Raw genomic sequence first — 22,640 nt, 5'->3', positions numbered from 1 at the left:
AGTGCATTATATCAATGGCCCATTCATCTCATTTAGCGCCGTACTCTATCTATCTATCTATCTATCTATCTATCTATCTATCTATCTATCTATCTATCTATCTATCTATCTATCTATCTATCTCTCTCTCTATCTATCTATCTATCTATCTATCTATCTATCTATCTATCTATCTATCTATCTATCTATCTATCTATCTATCTATCTATCTATCTATCTATCTGTCTGTCTATCTATCTATCTATCTATCTATCTATCTATCTATCTATCACATATCTATCTATCTCATATCTATCTATCTATCTATCTATCTATCTATCTATCTATCTATCTATCTATCTATCTATCTATCTATCTATCTATCTATCTATCTATCTATCTATCTATCTATCTATCTATCTATCACATATCTATCTATCTCATATCTATCTATCACATATCTATCTATCTATCTATCTATCACATATCTATCTATCTCATATCTATCTATCTATCTATCTATCTATCTATCTATCTATCTATCTATCTATCTATCTCATATCTATCTATCTATCTCATATCTATCTCATATATCTCATATCTATCTCATATATATCTATCTATCTATCTATCTATCTATCTATCTATCTATCTATCTATCTATCTATCTATCTATCTATCTATCTATCTATCTATCTATCTATCTATCTCATATCTATCTATCTATCTATCTATCTATCTATCTATCTATCTATCTATCTATCTATCTATCTATCTATCTATCTATCTATCTATCTATCTATCTATCTATCTATCTCATATCTATCTATCTATCTCATATCTATCTATCTATCTCATATCTATCTATCTATCTATCTATCTCATATCTATCTATCTATCTATCTATCTATCTATCTATCTATCTATCTATCTATCTATCTATCTATCTATCTATCTATCTATCTATCTATCTATCTATCTATCTATCTATCTATCTATCTATCTATCTATCTATCTAATCCTTTCACCTCCCCTGGTTAAACTTGATGGAAATAAAGAACCCACTGCTACCCTGGGGTGGACTGACTGGCATGTATTTATGTATGTGAAGGTTTGTATGTATGTGTCAAACGTCCAATTATCTGGAATTTCCCATAATTTGGCACCTCGGTGGTCCTGATGTACATCTTTTTTGAGGGCTTGAGCTCTGTTTTTCTTTTTTACAGAGTCCCAGCTCCCTTCACACAGCCATAGATAAAATCCTGGCTCTCTACAACCACCACTAGGGGGAACCCAGGAGCTCTTTAGAAGTTGTACAAATCCGTCTTCTGTAAACTCCCCCTAGTGGTGGCTGCAGGGTATTGGACCTATTTAGAAATAAAACTAAAACTACTGTACAGTGTAAAAAGAAAATTGCCCTATAAAGAATGATGAAGGGAAATGTTAACATCTCAGGAGGACGAGGTGTGAAAAATAGGGACAGCACTAAGCAGATTACAGGAATAGAAACTATTCTGTCTGTGATGGGAGGGGGGGGGGGGGAATTCTTCATGAGCAGGAAATGGTGGATAACAACACAGCGAGGGCAGCCAGTCACCTGATTCCCCAAATCCGCCCTTGTGCCAGACAATAGGACAGCCTCGCCACCCAGATACGATTCATCTGCACGGCTCCATGTAAGTACTATATACTGTCCTCTCTCATATATACAGTTCTCGGCAGGTGAACGCGTCTCACGTCCTAAAGTTTCAGGATTACGTAACATTTTATGATACCAATTCCTAAAGAATTTTTGTGGAATGAACACCGCACCCCTATGTGCACCTCCCTTATCTCCGAGCACACTACTGACCCTGCATTCATGTAATTAGAATTGATAAAGACTCCTAGAGAGTTTAATCTATTGTACTAGAATATAATAGGTGGCCTCAAGAGCTTCTGCAGCAGCTGAGACCAGTAGTCCAGAAGTAGTCGATCAAAAAATGATCTAGGTTACAGTGGAATAAAATGTATGGAGCATCGTATAAATAAATAATGTACATTAACCCTTCCTTGGGTAGATGGCGCCTGGTAAATTTCGGGCTTATTCCTGTTATTTTTTTATTTTTAAAGTGACGCTCCAATTTATCCAGCAAATGTCTAATCTAGACTATAACTTTGTTACCTTTGTTATATGTTTATTTATTGTACAATTTTCACTGTGCAGTACAGAAACGTGAGACTATATGGAAACAATCAGCAAGCTGCTCCCTGTGCAGTATAGAAAAACACATGGAAACAGTCAGCAAGCTGATCTGAGCAGTAAAGAAAATAATCTCCTATTTTCATTTATTTTCACTCTTTGCCAAATAAAAACTTGTTATTACATGCAAACAATCCACAAGCTGCTCTCTATGCAGTATAGAAAACCATATATGAAAGCAAATAGCAAGTTGACCTCTGAGCAGTAAAGAAAATAATATCCTACATAGAAACAATCAGCAAGCTGATCTTTGTGCAGTATAGAAAATGATCTCCTACACAGAAACAATCAGAAAACTAATCTCTGTGCAGTATAGAAAATGATCTCCTACACAGAAACAATCAGCAAGCTGATCTCTGTGCAGTATAGAAAATGATCTCCTACACAGAAACAATCAGCAAGCTGATCTCTGAGCAGTATAGAAAATGATCTCCTACACAGAAACAATCAGCAAACTAATCTCTGTGCAGTATAGAAAATGATCTCCTACACAGAAACAATCAGCAAGCTGATCTCTGAGCAGTATAGAAAATGATCTCCTACACAGAAACAATCAGCAAACTAATCTCTGTGCAGTATAGAAAATGATCTCCTACACAGAAACAATCAGCAAGCTGATCTCTGAGCAGTATAGAAAATGATCTCCTACACAGAAACAATCAGCAAACTAATCTCTGTGCAGTATAGAAAATGATCTCCTACACAGAAACAATCAGCAAGCTGATCTCTGTGCAGTATAGAAAATGATCTCCTACACAGAAACAATCAGCAAACTAATCTCTGTGCAGTATAGAAAATGATCTCCTACACAGAAACAATCAGCAAGCTGATCTCTGTGCAGTATAGAAAATGATCTCCTACACAGAAACAATCAGAAAGCTGATCTCTGAGCAGTTTAGCAAATTATTTTCTACACTGAAACAATCAGCAAGCTGCTTTCTGTGCAGAATAGAAAAAAACATATATAAAAACAAATAGCAAGCTGATCTCTGTGCATCTCTTAGTAGTATAGAAATAAATCTCCGACACAGAACCAATCAGCAACCCGATCTCTGAGCAGTATAGAAAATGATCTCCTTCACGGAAACAATCAGCAAGCTGATCTCTGAGCAGTATAGAAAATGATCTCCTACACAGAAACAATCAGCAAGCTGATCTCTGAGCAGTATAGAAAATGATCTCCTACACAGAAACAATCAGCAAACTAATCTCTGTGCAGTATAGAAAATGATCTCCTACACAGAAACAATCAGCAAGCTGATCTCTGTGCAGTATAGAAAATGATCTCCTACACAGAAACAATCAGCAAGCTGATCTCTGAGCAGTATAGAAAATGATCTCCTACACAGAAACAATCAGCAAACTAATCTCTGTGCAGTATAGAAAATGATCTCCTACACAGAAACAATCAGCAAGCTGATCTCTGAGCAGTATAGAAAATGATCTCCTACACAGAAACAATCAGCAAACTAATCTCTGTGCAGTATAGAAAATGATCTCCTACACAGAAACAATCAGCAAGCTGATCTCTGTGCAGTATAGAAAATGATCTCCTACACAGAAACAATCAGCAAACTAATCTCTGTGCAGTATAGAAAATGATCTCCTACACAGAAACAATCAGCAAGCTGATCTCTGTGCAGTATAGAAAATGATCTCCTACACAGAAACAATCAGAAAGCTGATCTCTGAGCAGTTTAGCAAATTATTTTCTACACTGAAACAATCAGCAAGCTGCTTTCTGTGCAGAATAGAAAAAAACATATATAAAAACAAATAGCAAGCTGATCTCTGTGCATCTCTTAGTAGTATAGAAATAAATCTCCGACACAGAACCAATCAGCAACCCGATCTCTGAGCAGTATAGAAAATGATCTCCTTCACGGAAACAATCAGCAAGCTGCTGTTGACAGATCTGTTATCATTTGCTTTATTTATTACTTTTAGTGTAGCGAATGGGCTGTACAAAAGTGTACTCCACCTGAATTGTAGGAGACAAACGTGATGTGGAGAGGTGACATTTCTTGAATGGATTTTTGTAAATCAAAGATGCTGGTGGAGCCTTCCTTATTGCAACACATTTGGTCATGAATCAGCCCATTCATCAGAACAGAAGAGGCTAACAATAACAGATCAGCGGCTATTTATAGCGGTGTCACAATCCAACACCCCCCTAACCAGTCCAATCATAGAACTCAGAATGCTGGATTTCACTGACGCTATTTGCGGGGGAAGCCATGGGGAATTTTATTGGCCCACTACTGCCCCCTACATCTGATTGTAAAAGAAGTAACTCTAGGCAATTGCACATAGTACAATTCCAAGACTCCCAGACGATTTCTGTTGGAAAATGATAAATATTGTCGGGGTCTCTTTCCAGGCCCTCCCCCCTTTTCCTGGCTATAGCAGGTCCCAGTGGTCCCCCAGCACCTTTTGCATTCAGATGGACAGTCGAAACTTCAGCTGGCTTGTTTTTACTACTGAGAGGATGCATTGAAGTTCAGCAGGAAGGAGTGAAAGTGATAACGTCTCTGACAATTATAACATGGGGGGTGGTATGTGTGTCATCCTGGACGCGACATGCCACCGAGCTGCTCAGTTACTTCCACATTCTTTGACATTTTTCCATTCGAGAGCAAAGGGTTGTCCACTCCCCTCGTTCCTTGTAATGGGACAGGCTCGGTGCTTGCTTAAGAACAGCCAAAACCAGTTATTCATTGTCAATAAAAGTCAGATCCAGGGCTGCTGTAAACTTCTAGCCGAAACCACCAGGAATCTACCGTAACTTCACCGACAAATTCTATATATTTCAGATTGAACCTTGAGGAGCAATGACGTTGACTCAAGAACTCTTAAGCTCTCTACACCTGACGGATAAGGTGAGTCGTATCCTGTGAATGTTGTAGAATGGAGTTATTCTCTTTCATTAGGGGTGTTCCTGCCATAGGGACAATGTTCTTCACCTCCTAAGGGTCATGGGAGGTAAGAAGGCCTGGTATTGAATGGTGCCTCCACCGAATTTCCAATTCTGATCCTGGTTCTTGGTGGAGATGGATTTTGGCACCAGGTCACCTTCTGCCTTCGTGCACCACCCTACCAAACTCTACATGTCGAGTGGTATTGGAGTGGTTAATTGAGGGTATACACCAGAAGAGGGGTTCTCTTTGGATTTTGCCATGGCTCCCTCTTCCATAGGAAACCTTGATGGTCCTACAAATGGTCCAGCATTGAATTAGGTTGTAGGGCAATGCAATCCGTATTACATAATATAAGACTTTGACGATGAAGAAGTCGTCGGATTGGATGGACATTTGCCATTTTTCAATCTTATATCCTTTAGTATATGGTAACAGCAGGTGGAGCAGGTCCATCATGATCAAGGGTCCATCAAGTGGTTTGAGGGTCCATCAAGTGGTTGGTTAATCATATTGAGTGTCAGATTCTCATGACAACTGTATGCACTCGAAAGTGGCACATTATATTGTATACATAAGTAGTTTGGAGGTTTTGATTGGATATTTCTTGGGTGGATATACTCCAGGCCATATCTGCCTAGTATCTGAGGAACGTTGCACTAGATTTTAGCCTAGAGCAGTTTGCATGGTGTTCCTTGGGTCTTCGTCAGGGAATTTCCAGTAGACAGCAGTGGCAAGATCTGGGGACCAAGGTATGGCAAAGTGATTTAAGGACGGTCAGCATCAGGGCAGGCTAAAATGTCACCAAATCTCGACCAGATCATGGTACCGGTTGAGCATTATGAATTGCTTTGCTCGACACCCCTCCTAGTGTTGTTGAGGTAGAGGTTCTCCAGAAGGGGAAATGTCTTGCGAGGATTCTCCGAAAAAAGGATTTCATTCAATTCATCTTCCTTTTTCTCTTCCATTCTTCTAACAGATGTGTTCCACTTTCATTGACTTGTTTGAGTCTCAAAAGTTGTAGGACTTAATCTTGATCTTGAGGGAAAGCATGGGGAGGGAGAGACCACGCCTGTGTAGCCTGCTCTCCTCCAGCGAATGGCCCAAGTAGGACCACCACTTACCAATATTTAATGACCTATCCCAATCATTATGGTGGGAAGACCACTTTATGTTTTTAGCCTGTGTGTTGGGGTATATGTCCTATTTGCAAACAGCAGATCCTCTTGGTCCCACTACTGCAGTCTTTATCTTCCCAAAGCTCCCTGAATAGGATGCGACAATAGCAACAGAGGCTGCACTTTGGGGGTGATGGAGATCCACTCATCATTTAGTAGAAGAGCTGGTGGTGCGGACCGGTACTTCCAGTCCCAAACGATGGAGGTCAAGCCACAGCACTGGATTGTGGATTTTTCATTAAAGGGGGTTGTCTCATGAAGGTAGCCCCTTATAAAAAATAAGTCCAGTTCCTCTCACTACCGGCGACCGCTATTTTTGCTGGGGGAAGCCGTGGCTAGCCACGCATTTCATTCAAACGAAAGTCTGTCCATGTAATGTATGGACACGTCGGGTCCGCCGGAACTGCTCTCTGTTCCAACACATAGTGGGGGGTTGCAAGCGTGGGGACCCTCTCTATGATGCGCATATGCCCTATGATGTTCATATGCCCCCACTATGATGTCTATATGCCCTAATAGGTTATATGGACAGGGATGGTCCTGATGGGACAAACCCTTTAAATACAACAGGATTAGAAAAATATGGCTCCAAAAACAGCACCTCGCCTGTCCATAGGTTGTGTCTGGTAATGCAGCTCAGCTCCATTGAAGTAAACGTGGTTGAGTTGCAATTCCACACACAACCTATGGGCCAGGTGTGGCGCTGTTTTTGGAGGAAAGCAGCCATATTTTTCTAATCCTGGACAACCCCTTCTTAAATTGTATTTTTAGATAGCAAAAAGTGTGTCGGTGAACTGGCCGGGAACCTTAGTTTACCTTCTGACGTAAATCAAGAACAGACTGCAGCTGGGGGACCAGGAGGATCTACTTCATCTGTGTGAAGAATGTAGAATGATATATATTGCAGTCTTATTGCAGATTTGCCTAATTTTAAAATATTTTAGGCAGATTTTAACTTCACTCATTTAAACCGAGGTCGTGAGGAATCGCTGTCAGTCGTATGAGCGTCAGCTCTTGGGGGTATATGGCCGCCTTTAGTGTATAAAGGCCATAAAATAGGGAACACTAAATATCATGGTCCCTTTAAAAGATCCCGTTGATTTATTTCAGCATTATGTTGTCATTTCCAGTAGATATTAGTCGTTGGTAACCTGGTTCTGCACTTTTTTATGAAGATTCGACATGGGGGGATTTTGATTTTTGCTACGGGACCCCCTCCCTGGGACTCTTCAGTACTGAACACGGTGTATGAGGACTGTATAGCGGATATTTTCTGATCCGTGTTGGACGCTCCGGCTGTCACTTCTACGCTCTTTTTATAATTCGCTAATATATTATTTAAAGTGTCCCCAGGCGGAGCTTCGCGTTAAGCAGCTGACGCCTTTCCGTGTCCGTTTTTGTGAATATTTTTTTTTATAGCCGTAGAAATGGTATTATCCAACACATAGCAGCAGAAAGCAGTGAGATGCACTGTGACGATTGCTACTATTTTTATGGCGCCAGAAAACATAGCGGCCTTATAATCCCGAGTACACATGGCTACTAGTGCGCTGTTTTATCAACACACACATCATTGTACGAGCGCTGCCCGGAGAGTGGAGCATTTCCTCCGCATTGTTTGCATCATTCTCTACAATACCTTATTATGTGGTAGCCATTGTTCTTTATTTCCAGATCTGGCTCAGAGCAGGGACATTTAAAGGGACATTATATCTAAAGTAAAACGCGTAATCAGTGCTTCAAGTTACAGACCAGAACCTCTGTTCCTCATGATAACACTGCTTGCTCTGTGCTCCAGATTTGTCATAGGGACGATGCGTGGATCCATTGGAACAGGAAATATGGGGCATGGCATGCATATTCAGGAGATAGCAGGAGCAGGGAAAAGTATATTCTCATTTCTGACCCGAATCTCTGACGCTCATAAAAATTACCCCTTATACAAGTGAAACGCACGAAAAGCAGACCTGTCCTTTAAAATTGAATGGGAGTTATTGTCCATGTACAATCTTATAACAGACCCCTAGTGTATATCAGTACTGTACCCCAAAGAACTAATGAGTTACCTCTCTGACATTTTTCCTAGGTTACCTCTTGGGGAACGCTGGGCACCATCAGACCTCTTAAGAATTTTGAGCCAGAAGGTGATGTGGACCGGATTAATGAAGCACTGGTCAACAAAGGTATGACGTGTTTTACTCCCAGTTACTAAAACTTTTATCAAGTGCCCCCATAACAGTAGCAGTGCCCCCATAACAATAACAGTCACAGTGCCCCCTATTAATAATGCCCCCTATTAACAGTAATAGCCATAATGCCCCCTATAACAGCAATAGTCACAGTTCCCCCATAACAGTAATAGTCACAGTGCCCCCTATAACAGTAACAGTCACAGTGCCCCCTATAACAGTAATAGTCACAGTGCCCCCTATAACAGTAACAGTGCCCCTATAACAGTAACAGTGCCCCTATAACAGTAACAGTGCCCCTATAAGTGTAATAGTCACAGTATCCCCTATAACAGTAATAGTCACAGTGCCCCCTATAACAGTAACAGTGCCCCCTATAACTGTAACAGTGCCCCTATAGCAGTAATAGTCACAGTGCCCCCTATAACAGTAACAGTCACAGTGCCACCTATAACAGTAATAGTCACAGTGCCCCCTATAACAGTAACAGTAACAGTGCCCCCTATAACAGTAATAGTCACAGTGCCACCTCTAACAGTAATAGTCACAGTGCTCCCTATAACAGTAACAGTAACAGTGCCCCCTATAACAGTAATAGTCACAGTGCCACCTATAACAGTAATAGTCACAGTGCTACCTCTAACAGTAACAGTAACAGTGCCACCTCTAACAGTAATAGTCACAGTGCTCCCTATAACAGTAACAGTGCCCCTATAACAGTAACAGTCACAGTGCCACCTATAACAGTAATAGTCACAGTGCTCCCTATAACAGTGCCCCCTATAACAGTAACAGTCACAGTGCCACCTATAACAGTAACAGTCACAGTGCCCCCTATAACAGTAATAGCCACAGTGCCCCCTATAACAATAACAGTCACAGTGCCACCTATAACAGTAATAGTCACAGTGCTCCCTATAACAGTGCCCCCTATAACAGTAACAGTCACAGTGCCACCTATAACAGTAATAGTCACAGTGCTCCCTATAACAGTGCCCCCTATAACAGTAACAGTCACAGTGCCACCTATAACAGTAACAGTCACAGTGCCACCTATAACAGTAATAGTCACAGTGCCACCTATAACAGTAACAGTCACAGTGCCACCTATAACAGTAATAGTCACAGTGCTCCCTATAACAGTGCCCCCTATAACAGTAACAGTCACAGTGCCACCTATAACAGTAACAGTCACAGTGCCACCTATAACAGTAATAGTCACAGTGCCACCTATAACAGTAACAGTCACAGTGCCACCTATAACAGTAATAGTCACAGTGCTCCCTATAACAGTGCCCCCTATAACAGTAACAGTCACAGTGCCACCTATAACAGTAACAGTCACAGTGCCACCTATAACAGTAATAGTCACAGTGCCACCTATAACAGTAACAGTCACAGTGCCACCTATAACAGTAATAGTCACAGTGCTCCCTATAACAGTAACAGTGCCCCTATAACAGTAACAGTCACAGTGCCACCTATAACAGTAACAGTCACAGTGCCACCTATAACAGTAATAGTCACAGTGCTCCCTATAACAGTGCCCCCTATAACAGTAACAGTCACAGTGCCCCTATAACAGTAACAGTCACAGTGCCCCCTATAACCGCGGCGGTCACAGTGCCCCCTATAACCGTGATGGCCACAGTAACCACTAAGTGTCAGACATATTGCGCTTTGAAGCGGTGACGGCTGCAGTGCCCGACTTCGTTATCACCTGTCTATATGTAACACCATCGTTATTTCTATTATGTTTGTTTGCAGGTAATGTACAAACCATCATCGACATGGTGACTGGTCTCAGCAACGATCAGAGACAAGAGGTGGCTCGACTGTACAAGGCAGAACATGAGAAGGTACAGCACAGAGAACTGTCCACGGATATTATATTTAAAGGGGTTTTACCCAAAATCATAAATGATCACAGGATAGGTGATCATTTTCAGATTGCTGGGACACCCCCACCGATCTTGAGGTTCCGATCCCTATTCCTCCTCCCTCTTTCACCGTAGTGAGAACATTGAATGGAGCGGCAGTCAAGCCTGTGTGCTGCCGCTCCATTCAAAGTCTATGGGAATAATGTAAAACAGCCCAGTAAAGCGGGACTGAAGTACTAACTATTCAACACGAAGGACTGGAGCGCTAAACATTCAAAACCAAGAACTGGAGTACTAACCATTCAAAATCAACGACTGGAGCACTAACCATTACACACCAGGGACTGGAGCACTAACCATTACACACCAGGGACTGGAGCACTAACCATTACACACCAGGGACTGGAGAACTAACCATTACACACCAGGGACTGGAGCACTAACCATTACACACCAGGGACTGGAGAACTAACCATTACACACCAGGGACTGGAGCACTAATCATTACACACCAGGGACTGGAGCACTAACCATTACACACCAGGGACTGGAGCACTAACCATTACACACCAGGGACTGGAGCACTAACCATTAAACATCAGGGACTGGAGCACTAACCATTAAACATCAGGGACTGCAGCACTAACCATTCAAAATCAAGGACTGGAGCACTAACCATTCAACACCAGGGACCGGAGCAATAACCATTTAACAACAGAAATTGGGGCACAACCAATCCATCACCAGGATCTGCAGCACTAACCATTTAACTCCAGGGACCCTGGCAAAAAATCACTGGATTATCAAAGAAGTTGAATGGTGTGTGAGAATACCTAATGGGTTTGCAGAGTATGGGGGGGGGGGGGGGGGTTAAATTTTGTCCGTTTTCTTTCCTAAATGCTGAGTTCCTGGGCATATACCCAACACCTATTAAACCACCAAATAATCACATGACCTCAAGCATGAAAAAATTGGCTTGGAGTCAATGAAAGCTGGAGTAGCCTGTCGTCTTCTTTTTGTTCGTGAGATGAGATGTACTTTGTAATGCGGGTTACTATTTGGTTGGAAGTCGTCAATTAGATGATGAGTAGACGGTGGTTGTTTGAACAAGACGAACCATCGATTCATGTGGTTGGCATCAACGTCTGACCCAACAATTTGCATGATGGAGCAGAAATCAACAATGGTCAGACCAGGTGGCATTTTTCCAATCTTCTACTCCCCAGCTTTCCTTTAGCCCGGTGTGTTCTTCTTCTGTTTCCCATCCACCATCAAGGCTCGACGTCCTGTGTGATCATAGATGCTCCTCTGCCAACCTCTGTTGTAATGGTTATTCCATTACACGGTGGAACCAGTCTGTCCGCTCTTATGGATGTTTTTCCTCCGCATTCTATTGTCTGTAATCTCGAGAGACCGTTGTGTGTGGAAATCCATGGTGATCAGAGACTCAAACCGCAACAATCAAAGTCACTCGGATCAGATTTCTTTTAGTCTGAACAATAATTAAACCTCTTCACCATATATACATTAATTCTATATTTATTTCATTGAGTTGTCCTAACAGTGAGTAATATAGTAAATCTTCATGTACAAAGAACTCAGTGGTTTGGATTCCTCTGGACCGGCTCTGTACGGATAGAGAGCTGGGGACTGTAATCCAACCATGTATACTAAGGACTGGGAAGATAAATCACGATATCGGGGACTGGAGCACTAAACCACTGGACACCAGGGACTGAAGCACTAAATAACCAGACACAAGGGACTAAAGCACTAAACCACTGGACACGAGGGACTGAAGCACTAAACCAGTGGACACCAGGGACTGAAGCACTAAACCACTAGTCACCAGGGACTGTAGCATTAAATAACCAGACACAAGGGACTGAAGCACTAAAGTACTGGACACCAGGGACTGAAGCACTAAACCACTGGACACCAGAGACTGAAGCACTAAACCACTGGACACCAGGGACTGTAGCACTAAATAACCAGACACAAGGGACTGAAGCACTAAATAACCAGACACAAGGGACTAAAGCACTAAACCACTGGACACCAGGGACTGAAGCACTAAACCACTAGTTACCAGGGACTGTAGCATTAAATAACCAGACACAAGGGACTGAAGCACTAAAGTACTGGACACCAGGGACTGAAGCACTAAACCACTGGACACCAGAGACTGAAGCACTAAACCACTGGACACCAGGGACTGTAGCACTAAATAACCAGACACAAGGGACTGAAGCACTAAACCACTGGACACCAGGGACTGAAGCACTAAACCACTGGACACCAAGGACTGTAGCACTAAACCACTGGACACCAGGGACTGAAGCACTAAACCACTGGACATGAGGGACTGAAGCACTAAACCACTGGACACCAGGGATTGAAACGCTAAACCTCTGGACAACCGAGACTGAAGCACTAAACCACTGGACACCAGGGACTGAAGCACTAAATCACTGGTCACCAGGGACTGAAACGCTAAACCACTGGACACCAGGGATTGAAGCACTAAACCACTGGACACCAGGGACTGAAGCACTAAACCACTGGACACCAGGGACTGAATCACTAAATCACTGGACAACAGAGTTTGGGACATTTTAAAACGATATAACAGAGACTGGTACTGGGTCACTAAGCCACTGGACATGAGGGGCTGGGTCATTGAATCTCAGGACATCATGGACTGCGTCCATAAACCAGTAGCCACTAAGGAGGGGCAGACACTAGAATCTGGCTAGAAATGGGACTAGTCAACTAAACTACGGACAACAAGGACCAGTACACCTAACTACTGGACAACAGGATGCCGGAAACTATGGCATGGGCAGCTAAATCACTAGACACCAAGGCCTAGGGCACTAACTACAGGATTATCATGGAAGATGAATGGTAAACTGGCTGAACTGGTCACATTTTGCTATTTTTGCTTTAGGAGCCACCCACGGGTACTCTACATACTAATGTACTGTAATAGTAAAAAAGTTTGTCAAACAAGAAAGTGCTCAATGACATACATAAGGTCACACGACTGCAAGTATGAGAAAAATGTATGGCTTTTGAATCTAAGAAGTCAAAAATTTGCACACAATGACAATAATTCGATTATTTCTAGGAATCATACCAAAACCAAGAGCTGCCACACATACCATTCTCCTTCATCAGTCACTAAAAACATTTTTTATACATACTACCTACAAATAAATTTCTAAGTAAACTAGGTAAGGCTCTGATCACACAACGCAAACTATGACGAATTGCCCGATCGTCCTACGAAGGATACTGATGCGCTTGACAGACCCCACAAACTTATAATAGGGTCCATCTTGTGAACCATCATGGTGTCCTTTGTTCTGACAGGACCAGCTGGGTTGTCCGCAGGAAGTGATGTGTTAATATTGTTATGTGTTGGCCCAGATTTGGTAAGTTTTATAGAAAAATCCAATAGACTATAACCTCGAAAGTCCTGAATATGCCGGATTATCAGAGTTGCTTACTGTATATTAGTGGGAACCCTTTACACAGTGGTTAAAAAAAATGTTTGGCCTGAACTTTGTCGTTTATGGGACAATGAGTTTATAATATTATATATACGTATCAAAAATTTCTTGTTGAATTGACGAGATGTTTTTATAATTTATTGATCTAATTGTTGGAGAAATGAATGGAAGATTTCAGAAAATATTTGCTGTACATATACACATATTCTTCCTTGTAGGACTTGGTGGTGGACATCAAGAAAGCTGTTTCAGGAGACCTCGAGAAGGTCATTGTTGGGTTGTTGAAGACTCCAGCTGCATTTGATGCCCAAGAGTTAAAATCGGCAATGAAGGTGAGAAGATCAAGTAGTTATAAATACATTTTGGCTTACAATGACTTATGAAAATGAGGAACAGCTTAATTTTAGCACAAAAAAACCTTTCTTTATGGTTTACTTGGGTCTTGGTCAGGCCACAGCGGTTGTCATGATGCTGCCAACTCCTCACGTAGTATAGTAAAATTTGTATATAAATTTTTTTACAGAATTGCGGGATTGTCCAATTCATTTCCATAAACTCTCTTGGGTAATTCTGAGTTAATAGAGGGGGGTCCCCTGTTCAGGATCGTCATTTTTTGGTCAGAGTAAAGAGCAGTTACGAAGAACGTCGACCTGTCCTGCATTACACAGACAACCCATTGATACGAATGGATGTGGTGTAATGCTTAATTTCCCCTGTGGTGGTGCTGCAGGAAAATGTAACCTTTACTGCCAGCTTTCCCCATAGATTACAAATGATCGCTAGGGGTCTCAGCAGGACGATGCATTGTGATCAGCTGATTGTCAAACCAGACAATCCCTTAAAGGACCTACAGAAGTATAGTTGAGAAGATCACCGATGCCACAGCTTATTTTTATCAAAATAATCTTTTGACATGTTCCTCGAACTATTTTGTTCTTCTCTGGTGAGATCGTAGGTGGAAAATGCTAGTTCCATTTGTTCTTATCCACTGAGGTTATACACATACATGTGTAACATCCGCAAAAGCTAAAAAACATCCAACTCCTGTTTAGGCCATTTTACACGGGTCAATGATCGGGCAAACGAGCGTTCATATGAATAGTCGTTCCAGATCATTGCCCTGTGTTAACAGGGCAATAATCAGTTGATGATCGAGTAAATGCTCTTTCATCAGCTGATCTGTTTATTTATGCGGCCAATGAAAAAGGTTGCTAGTCGGCAGCACATCTCAGGGAGATGCGATGCCGACATGATGGAAATGTATGGGGACGAACGATCATAGTAATGATCACTCGTCCCTATACATAACCAATCATTGCTCCTTGTGTAAGGAGAAAACGATCGCCGACCTGTCGATCAGCGCTCGTTTTTACAGCCCAAATTCGGTCCTGTAACAGGACCATTGTCTTCAGGAAGGAATCTCTTCTTCTTGATATCGAATGACTTCTTCTTTCAGTGACTAAGATACCTCTTCCCAACATAGCGACATAACATAACAATAATCATAAACGATCGTTATTTCGCCTCCACGGATTAATTAGCGGTTTCTATGGTATAAGCAACGAGGATCTCAGGATAGTTTTATCAATACTTAAACCAAATGCACCAACACCAAAGATCAGCTAAGACAAGACTAGAAGAATTTCCGTCATTAATATTTGTGTTTTTTAATGCAGGGTTTAGGTACCGATGAAGGAGCATTGACGGAAATATTGTCTACCAGATCTAATGACGAGCTCAGAGAAATTCAGACATGTTACAGGCAAGGTAAGAGGAGAATATCAGTTTAGACCCCTGTAAACTATGAGAGACTCGAAGATGCACCTAACCGGTTGACGATGCAGACGGAAGGACGCGGCCGCACCATGACGAGCATACACGTCGTGCTAATCGCAAGTGTGCCTGTGCGATCATGAGCGGGGCAACGGCCACAGCCTAGCTCTAACTGCCGAGATCAGAGAAACCTGTGATCTCTACTATTAAAACCCCTTGATTGACGCGATCAAAGCTGATCGCGACATTCAAAGGGGAAATGAAAAGAGGGGACCCCCTTTGATCGCCTCACAGGAGATTCCTGTGACACGATCAAGGGACATACCTTATATGGACAGACAGCCCAGGGTCCATTGAAGGACCCCGGGGCTGTCTGACCATATTTCCTGTTGATAGGACATACTTAGGTATGCCCTAAAAACTGCCTGTTTACTATCAGTACACAGGCTAATGTACTGGAATATAGACATAACAGATCCCAGGGACAGCGGCCGAGAGGGGAAGGTGGTTACTTTCCACTGACGCCTCTGAACGCATGGTTTGGAGGAGGACCTACGTGCATTGATCTCTATTGGATCTATACCTGCCTTGTTGTAGTCACTGACGATGACCAATGAGGTCCAAAAACTCTCATTTTGCCTCCAACATAGAATATAAAGTGGAGCTGGAGAAGAACATTACATCGGAAACCAGTGAACCGTACACCGGACTACTCCTAGCACTGGCCAAGGTGACCTTGTAAACAGGACATTTCTTCACTTCTTCATAGTTTGTCAGGATAACACTAATAATATATCTGTAATTCCAGGGCAAGAGAGAAAGTGACTCTGGGATAATTGACTACGGCCTCATTGAGCAGGACTCGAAGGTTGTATGCGGTTTTATGCGGTTGCAAGGCTCCATCTACTGATAGAAGCTGGTACAGCTGTACATAGTCATAGATTTTTAACCCCTTGCCGACATTTGACATACACTTATGTCATAGCCGGCAAGGGGAAGTATGGAAGAACGGGCTGAGCCTGCTCCATACTAAGCGGGAGTCGGATGTATGAAACAGCCAACACTTCAGTGCAACGAGCAGAATCCCGCTCTTTAACCCCTTAGATGAAGTCAATAGCGACCGCGGCATCTGAGCCGTTAGAAAGAGGGGGACGGTCCATTGTCCCCCCTTTCCACTTGATTGCGGTTGTCATGCATACTTGGAGGCCTAATGAAGTCACCCAGGTCTGCCATTTTTGTACTCCTATTAAGTCCAGGGCTTATTAGGTGCCTGTGAAAATCACGATATATAGAGTACATCATGCAATTGATCCAGCGATCGCTGATTCAAGTCCCCTAAGGGACTAGTAAAAAAAGTTAAAGGGGTTTTTTTTGTACATTTTTCGCCTAAAGCATTGTAAAATAAATAATAAAGATAACTGGTAGTGTAGTGTAGCTAAACGTTTGACAAACTTCTGACATGTCATAGTGACATGTCAGAAGTTTGGATTGGTGGGGGTCCGAGCACTGAGACCCCCACCAATCGCTAGAACGAAGCAGCTGGAGTCCTCGTGTGAGCGATCAGCCGCTTCGTGTCTGTTCAGCTTTTTTCCGGAAAGCCGATGTATCGGAGTACGGGCTCATAGACTTTCTATTGGGTCCGTACACCGATACGTTTATTTCCGGAAAAAGCCGAACTGACACGAAGCGGCTGATCGCTCACACGAGGACTCCAGCTGCTTCGTTCTAGCGATTGGTCGGGGTCTCAGTGTTCGGACCCCAACCAGTCCAAACTTCTGACATGTCAGAAGTTTGTCAAACGTTTAGCTACACTTTAACCCGCAGGTGAATGCAGTAAAAAAAAATATATAAAATGAAAATGCCAGAATTGCTGTTTTTTTGGTCACACCCTCTCCCACAAAAAAATGGAATAAAAAGCGATCAAAAAGTCTAATGTACCCCAAAATGGTACCAATAGAAACTACAGCTCGTCCCGCAAAAATTAACCCTTATACACCTCAATGGATGGAAAAATAAAAAGTTCTGGCTCTCAGAATATGGCGACACAAATTACAATTTTTAAATAGTTTTTTCTTTGTAATAGTAGAATAACATAAAACAAACTATATACATTTGTCATCGCTGTAATCTCATCAACCCGTAGAATAAAGGTAACATGCCGTTTTTACCGCACGATGAACACCCTAAATCTAAAAAACAATGGAGGAATTGATGTTTTTTCCCATTCCACCATACAAATTTTTTTTTTCCAGTTTCCTAGTACATGATATGGTACAATAAATGGTGCCGGGAAAAACTACAGCTCGTCCTGCAAAAATCCATCCCTCATATGGCAATAGCGACGGAAAAAAAAAAAGTTATGGCTTTTCGAAGGTGGGGAGGAAAAAAAATCAAAAAATGGCTGCGGCGGGAAGGGGTTGAAGGGAAATTCCCCCTTTGATTATTGTTATGTTATTATAGTGGATCAGTGTATGTCTACGCGCTAAAAAACGCAACGTTTCCCAAAAAGTAAGGGCCATCATGACCTATTTTTACGGGATAATTTGGAGCAACCTGTAATTTCTGCATTTGGAATGACAGATTCTGAGTGATCTGGGACCTAAGAATACAGCGAATGGAGCTCAGTGGATCACAATTTTGACGGAACGGAGCCATGGACACCTTAGGAGAGGTAATTCCCCTTCGTCTGTGCTTAGAAATGTCCTTATTGTATTGGGAATAAAGATCAGCGTGGGACCTTCTCTCCGGACCCCCATCTGGACTCAACAAGGGTCCCAATATTCCCCGAGGTGCTAGGTGGCACCCACATAAATGTCATGGTGTCTCTATTAGAACTGAGGGTAGAAGTCTTGATGATATGAATTATTGATGACTTTCTTCGCTTCCCTCGTATCTGATTCTAGTTTTTGACCATTTCAAGAAATCAACCTCATTGGATATAGAGGAAAGGATCAAGAACAATTTTAAAGGCGACTTCCAGAAAGGACTTTTGACAAAAGGTAAGTCCCCGGATTATCACATGAAGCTGGATACGATTATATAAAAGTTATAAACTTAAAGGGCAACCAAACTTTTAAAAAACTTTTGACATATCATAGTGACACTTCAGAAGTTTGGATAGGTGGGAGTTCGAGCACTGAGACCCCCACCGATCGCTAAAACTAAGCAATAGAAGCGTTAGGGTGAGCTCTGTGCCGCTTCGTTTTTGATCGGCTTTCCTCGGAGCGGTGTACGGGCTCAATAGAAAGCCCGTTCACCGCTCGCTCGGCTATCGAGAAAAGTCAATTAGAAACGAAGCGGCACAGCGCTCACCCGAGCTCTTCTGCCGCTTAGTTTTAGCGATCAGTGGAGGTCTCAGTGCTCTGACCCCCACCAATCAAAACTTCTGACATGTCAAAAGTTTTTTAAAAGTTTAGTTACCCCATGCACACGACCGTGCCTGTAATCACGGTCCGTGATTACGGGCACATCCGGCCGCGAACAGCCACCCGCATTTGCAGGCCATGCTCCCATATAAAGTGTGGGAGCACGGTCCGTAAAAAGCAAAAAATAGTCCTATCTTTTGCGGAGACTTTCTACGGCACGGACACCTTCCCGCAAATATACGGGAAGGGATCCGTGGGCAATAGAAATGAATGGGTCCGTAATTACGGATTAATTCTACGGTCGTGTGCATGGGGCCTAAAGGGGTTTTATGTAAATAAAGGTCTATCATCGCGTAATAGTTCAGCAACTTTCAAATAAACATTGTATTTTAATTTGTCCCATTTTCAAGATCTCTGCTTGCTATTAGTGAATGGAAACATTATTGTTACATATTTATCAGTCCTTATGATTTTGCGGTTACTGCCCAGAGTACCCACGAGATTGCGGCGGGAGCGTTGCTGTATTACACAGTCGGGCTGCTGCCGCCACCTCCGGGATTGGACATTATTCCAATACCGGCAATTTAAATGGGTATTCTGGTTACAACAATTTACCCCCTATCAGGTAGGGGTAACTTGCTGATCGGTGGGTGTCCTACGAGAAAAGGGACCCCAAACCCCTCGTTTAAACCGAGCGGCAGGTAGCTCACGCGCACTGCCGCTGCATTCATTCTCTATGGCAGCGCCGGAAAAAGCCGAACACTGCACTCGGCTATCTCCGGCGCTCCCATATTGAATGAATGCGCGTGAGCTACCTGCCGCTCGGTTTAAACGAGAGGTTCGGGGTCCCCATTCTTGAGAACGGTGGGGATCCGAACTGTCGGACACCAAGTGATCAGCAAGTTACCCCTTACCCTATGGATAGCAGGTAACTTGTTGTAACCGGAATACCCCTTTAACCCCTTAGATCTAAGTTAACAGAGGGAGATTTCTCTGTCAGTTCTCTGGATAGGTGATAATTGTCTATATTGGGAATACTCCTTTAAGGCCCAAACAGGGCTGGTCGTTTAGGCCCCATGCACACGACCGTAGATTTCGTCCGTAATTATGGTTCGATTAATTTCTATTGCCGACGGACACCATCCCGTATATTTACGGGAAGGTGTCCGGGCCATAGAAACCTTCCATAAAAAATAGGACATGTCCTATTTTTTTTATTTTACAGATTGTGTTCCCATTCTCATTACAATGTATCAGTGCAGGTAAAATATATAAGACATATGAGTCAAGGTTTATAGAGGATTGTATAGACTGGATACAATTGTAGCAAAACCTCAGCAGTGATAGGTATTAGTTATGTATGCGTTTTAAGCCTCTGGATGTTAACAAGAATGTTTCCATTTACTGTTTCAATTTCATCCAATTTTCAAGATCACTGCTTGCTGTCAATGGATGGGAACAATAGTTGGTCTTTATCTTGTTTCCATTTACTGATAGCAAGCAGAGATATTGAAAGTGGTGTGGAATTGAAATAAATAATATTTGACACCGTTTCAGAACTTTTAATTATGCAACGATTAAAGAATAACTAAACTTTGAAAAGAAAAAATGTCATAGTGACATGTCAGAAGTTTTGATCGGTGGGTGTCCAAGCACTGAGACCCCGACCGATTGCTAAAACGAAGCAGCAGAAGCGCTCGGCTGAGCATTGTGGCACTTTGTTATTGATCAGCTTTCCTCAGAAATTCGTTGTAGCCTCCATCAAATAAAGAGGGGCTACAAAGAGTGTCTATCTGTAATTTCAATGGGCATCATGTAATGCTTCTTTTCTCCTGTGGTGGCGCTGCAGGGGAATTGAAGACTTGTTGCCAGGTTCAGCCACAGATTACAGCTGATCGCTGGGGATCTCAGAAAAGAACATGTGACCAGCTTATTTTTGGGGGGACCCTCTAACAAAAAGGGATTGTAAAGAGCTTACAACACCATTAAATATCATCTTCTCCTCCTAGTGGCCGTGGTCAAGGACACTCCACTCTACTTTGCGGACAGACTGTACAATTCCATGAAGGTAAAGACTCTTCTTTATTATTCTTTTTCAATTATCGTACATGTCCCATTCTTATTTTGGGGGCTCATGCATCATTGCCCTCCTCTTCTGACCTCATCTACACAACCCCTGTCCATATGGACAAAATTGACAAGACCCCAACACAGGACCCCCTATGAGCCAGAACAGAGGGGCAATAGAAAGAGCGGCTCCCGGCAGGTTGGACTTATTAGAATGGGCATCATGTAATACTACACTTCTACTGGAGCGGACTCTCTCAACCACTGGCGATAACAGCTGATCACAGAGGTAACGTCATTCTAAGGAGTTGCCTGGTTGGCTGAAAGCTTAGGTGACCACGCTGTCTGCACAAGAACATGGAGATCCGGAGTAGTCACCTATGGAAGCTGAGCCTGTTGCTAGGCAGCTGCCAAGCTCATTTATGTGCTGCCTAGGACTCACCAACAGGGACTATTTCTAGATAATGTTCCTGATCTCTTCCCTCAGGGCATGGGGACTGATGACAGTACTCTTATTCGTATCCTTATTTCCCGGAGTGAGGTTGATTTATTGAGCATTCGGGCGGAATATAGAAGAAAATATGGAAAATCCCTCTATTCAACAATTCAGGTAATGTATATTGTGTCCAGAAAAAATAATCTTAAAGGGAAAGTCCATTTTTTTTTGGCACTGGTCAAAACATCAGTGGCTGTGTGTGCAGTAGGCTGGTAGGACCAATTGTAGCAAACCCTCAGCTGTGATAAGTATTAGTTATGTATGAGGTTTTAAGCCTTTAGATGTACATAATAATGTTTCCATTTGCGGTTTCAATTTCATCCCATTTTCAAGATCACTGCTTGCGGTCAATGGATTGGAATATTAGTTGTTTACATCCAGTGGCTGAAAACCCATACTGACTTACACCTGTTTACACAGCTGGGGGTTTGTTACAGAGTAACAATGGTATAATTCATGCCCACTTCCACAACAGACACGAGCCTATCATTTTCCAATATTATTTTATAAAATTCTGAGCAGGAGGGGGCGCTGTTGCACTGTTGTCTATAGAACTAAGTAACTGCCAACCACAGTGGTGAAAAGTGGTATTGCAGGTGAGAAATTTTATGTTGCAGGATTGGGTTAGGGTTAGATCTCCTTAAATTGGCAGTTACATCATTTTGACCAGAAAGAAAAGCTTCATAAAAATATATTTTATGAAATTAACATTTTTACATCAAAGTATATATTCCCTCTAAATTGTCTATATGCTCTGTAGTGATACAATAAGTATAATAAAATTATTCTGGGATCTTATATTTATTTTCCAGAGTGATAACAAGGGAAATTACCGCTCCGCGTTGCTTCTGCTGTGCAGGGCGGAAGATATATAAGTATAGATTTCACAGCATTTCATGAACATCAGGACTATGTGGAACGTCAGCAGTAAATGTGTCCGCCATGTTTTTCTGCCACCGCAGATTGAACTGTGACCCACCATTGTGCCCTTATATAACGATGGTCTCATTAAAAATGTCTTTCCTAAACCTTGTGCTTCCC

General features: G+C 42.3%; 1 protein-coding gene across 1 annotated transcript; it reads left to right on the top strand.

Annotated features, from left to right (window-relative positions):
* Window positions 1-1,528: 1,528 nt before the first annotated feature.
* On the top strand, window positions 1,529-22,627 carry ANXA9 (annexin A9). Its single transcript, XM_075843280.1, has 13 exons — window positions 1,529-1,655; window positions 5,035-5,100; window positions 8,401-8,497; window positions 10,271-10,362; window positions 14,117-14,230; window positions 15,575-15,665; window positions 16,322-16,401; window positions 16,480-16,539; window positions 18,252-18,342; window positions 18,575-18,670; window positions 21,046-21,104; window positions 21,591-21,713; window positions 22,412-22,627. The coding sequence occupies exons 2-13, from the start codon at window positions 5,053-5,055 to the stop codon at window positions 22,472-22,474; spliced, it is 1,014 nt and encodes a 337-aa protein (XP_075699395.1). The 5' UTR covers window positions 1,529-1,655; window positions 5,035-5,052; the 3' UTR covers window positions 22,475-22,627.
* Window positions 22,628-22,640: the final 13 nt, after the last annotated feature.

Source organism: Rhinoderma darwinii, chromosome 12 (genome assembly GCF_050947455.1).
Source record: "Rhinoderma darwinii isolate aRhiDar2 chromosome 12, aRhiDar2.hap1, whole genome shotgun sequence".
NCBI classification, from domain to species: domain Eukaryota; kingdom Metazoa; phylum Chordata; class Amphibia; order Anura; family Rhinodermatidae; genus Rhinoderma; species Rhinoderma darwinii.
Note: the sequence above shows the minus strand (reverse complement) of the source record. Positions and strands in the feature narration are given on the sequence as shown.

Excerpts from the sequence above, each read along its gene's own strand:
- ANXA9 (XM_075843280.1), top strand. The coding sequence starts at position 5,053 with ATGACGTTGACTCAAGAACTCTTAAGCTCTCTACACCTGACGGATAAG. Across the intron at positions 5,101-8,400 it reads CTCTACACCTGACGGATAAG|GTTACCTCTTGGGGAACGCT; the intron begins GTGAGTCGTATC and ends CATTTTTCCTAG. Across the intron at positions 18,343-18,574 it reads CCATGGACACCTTAGGAGAG|TTTTTGACCATTTCAAGAAA; the intron begins GTAATTCCCCTT and ends ATCTGATTCTAG.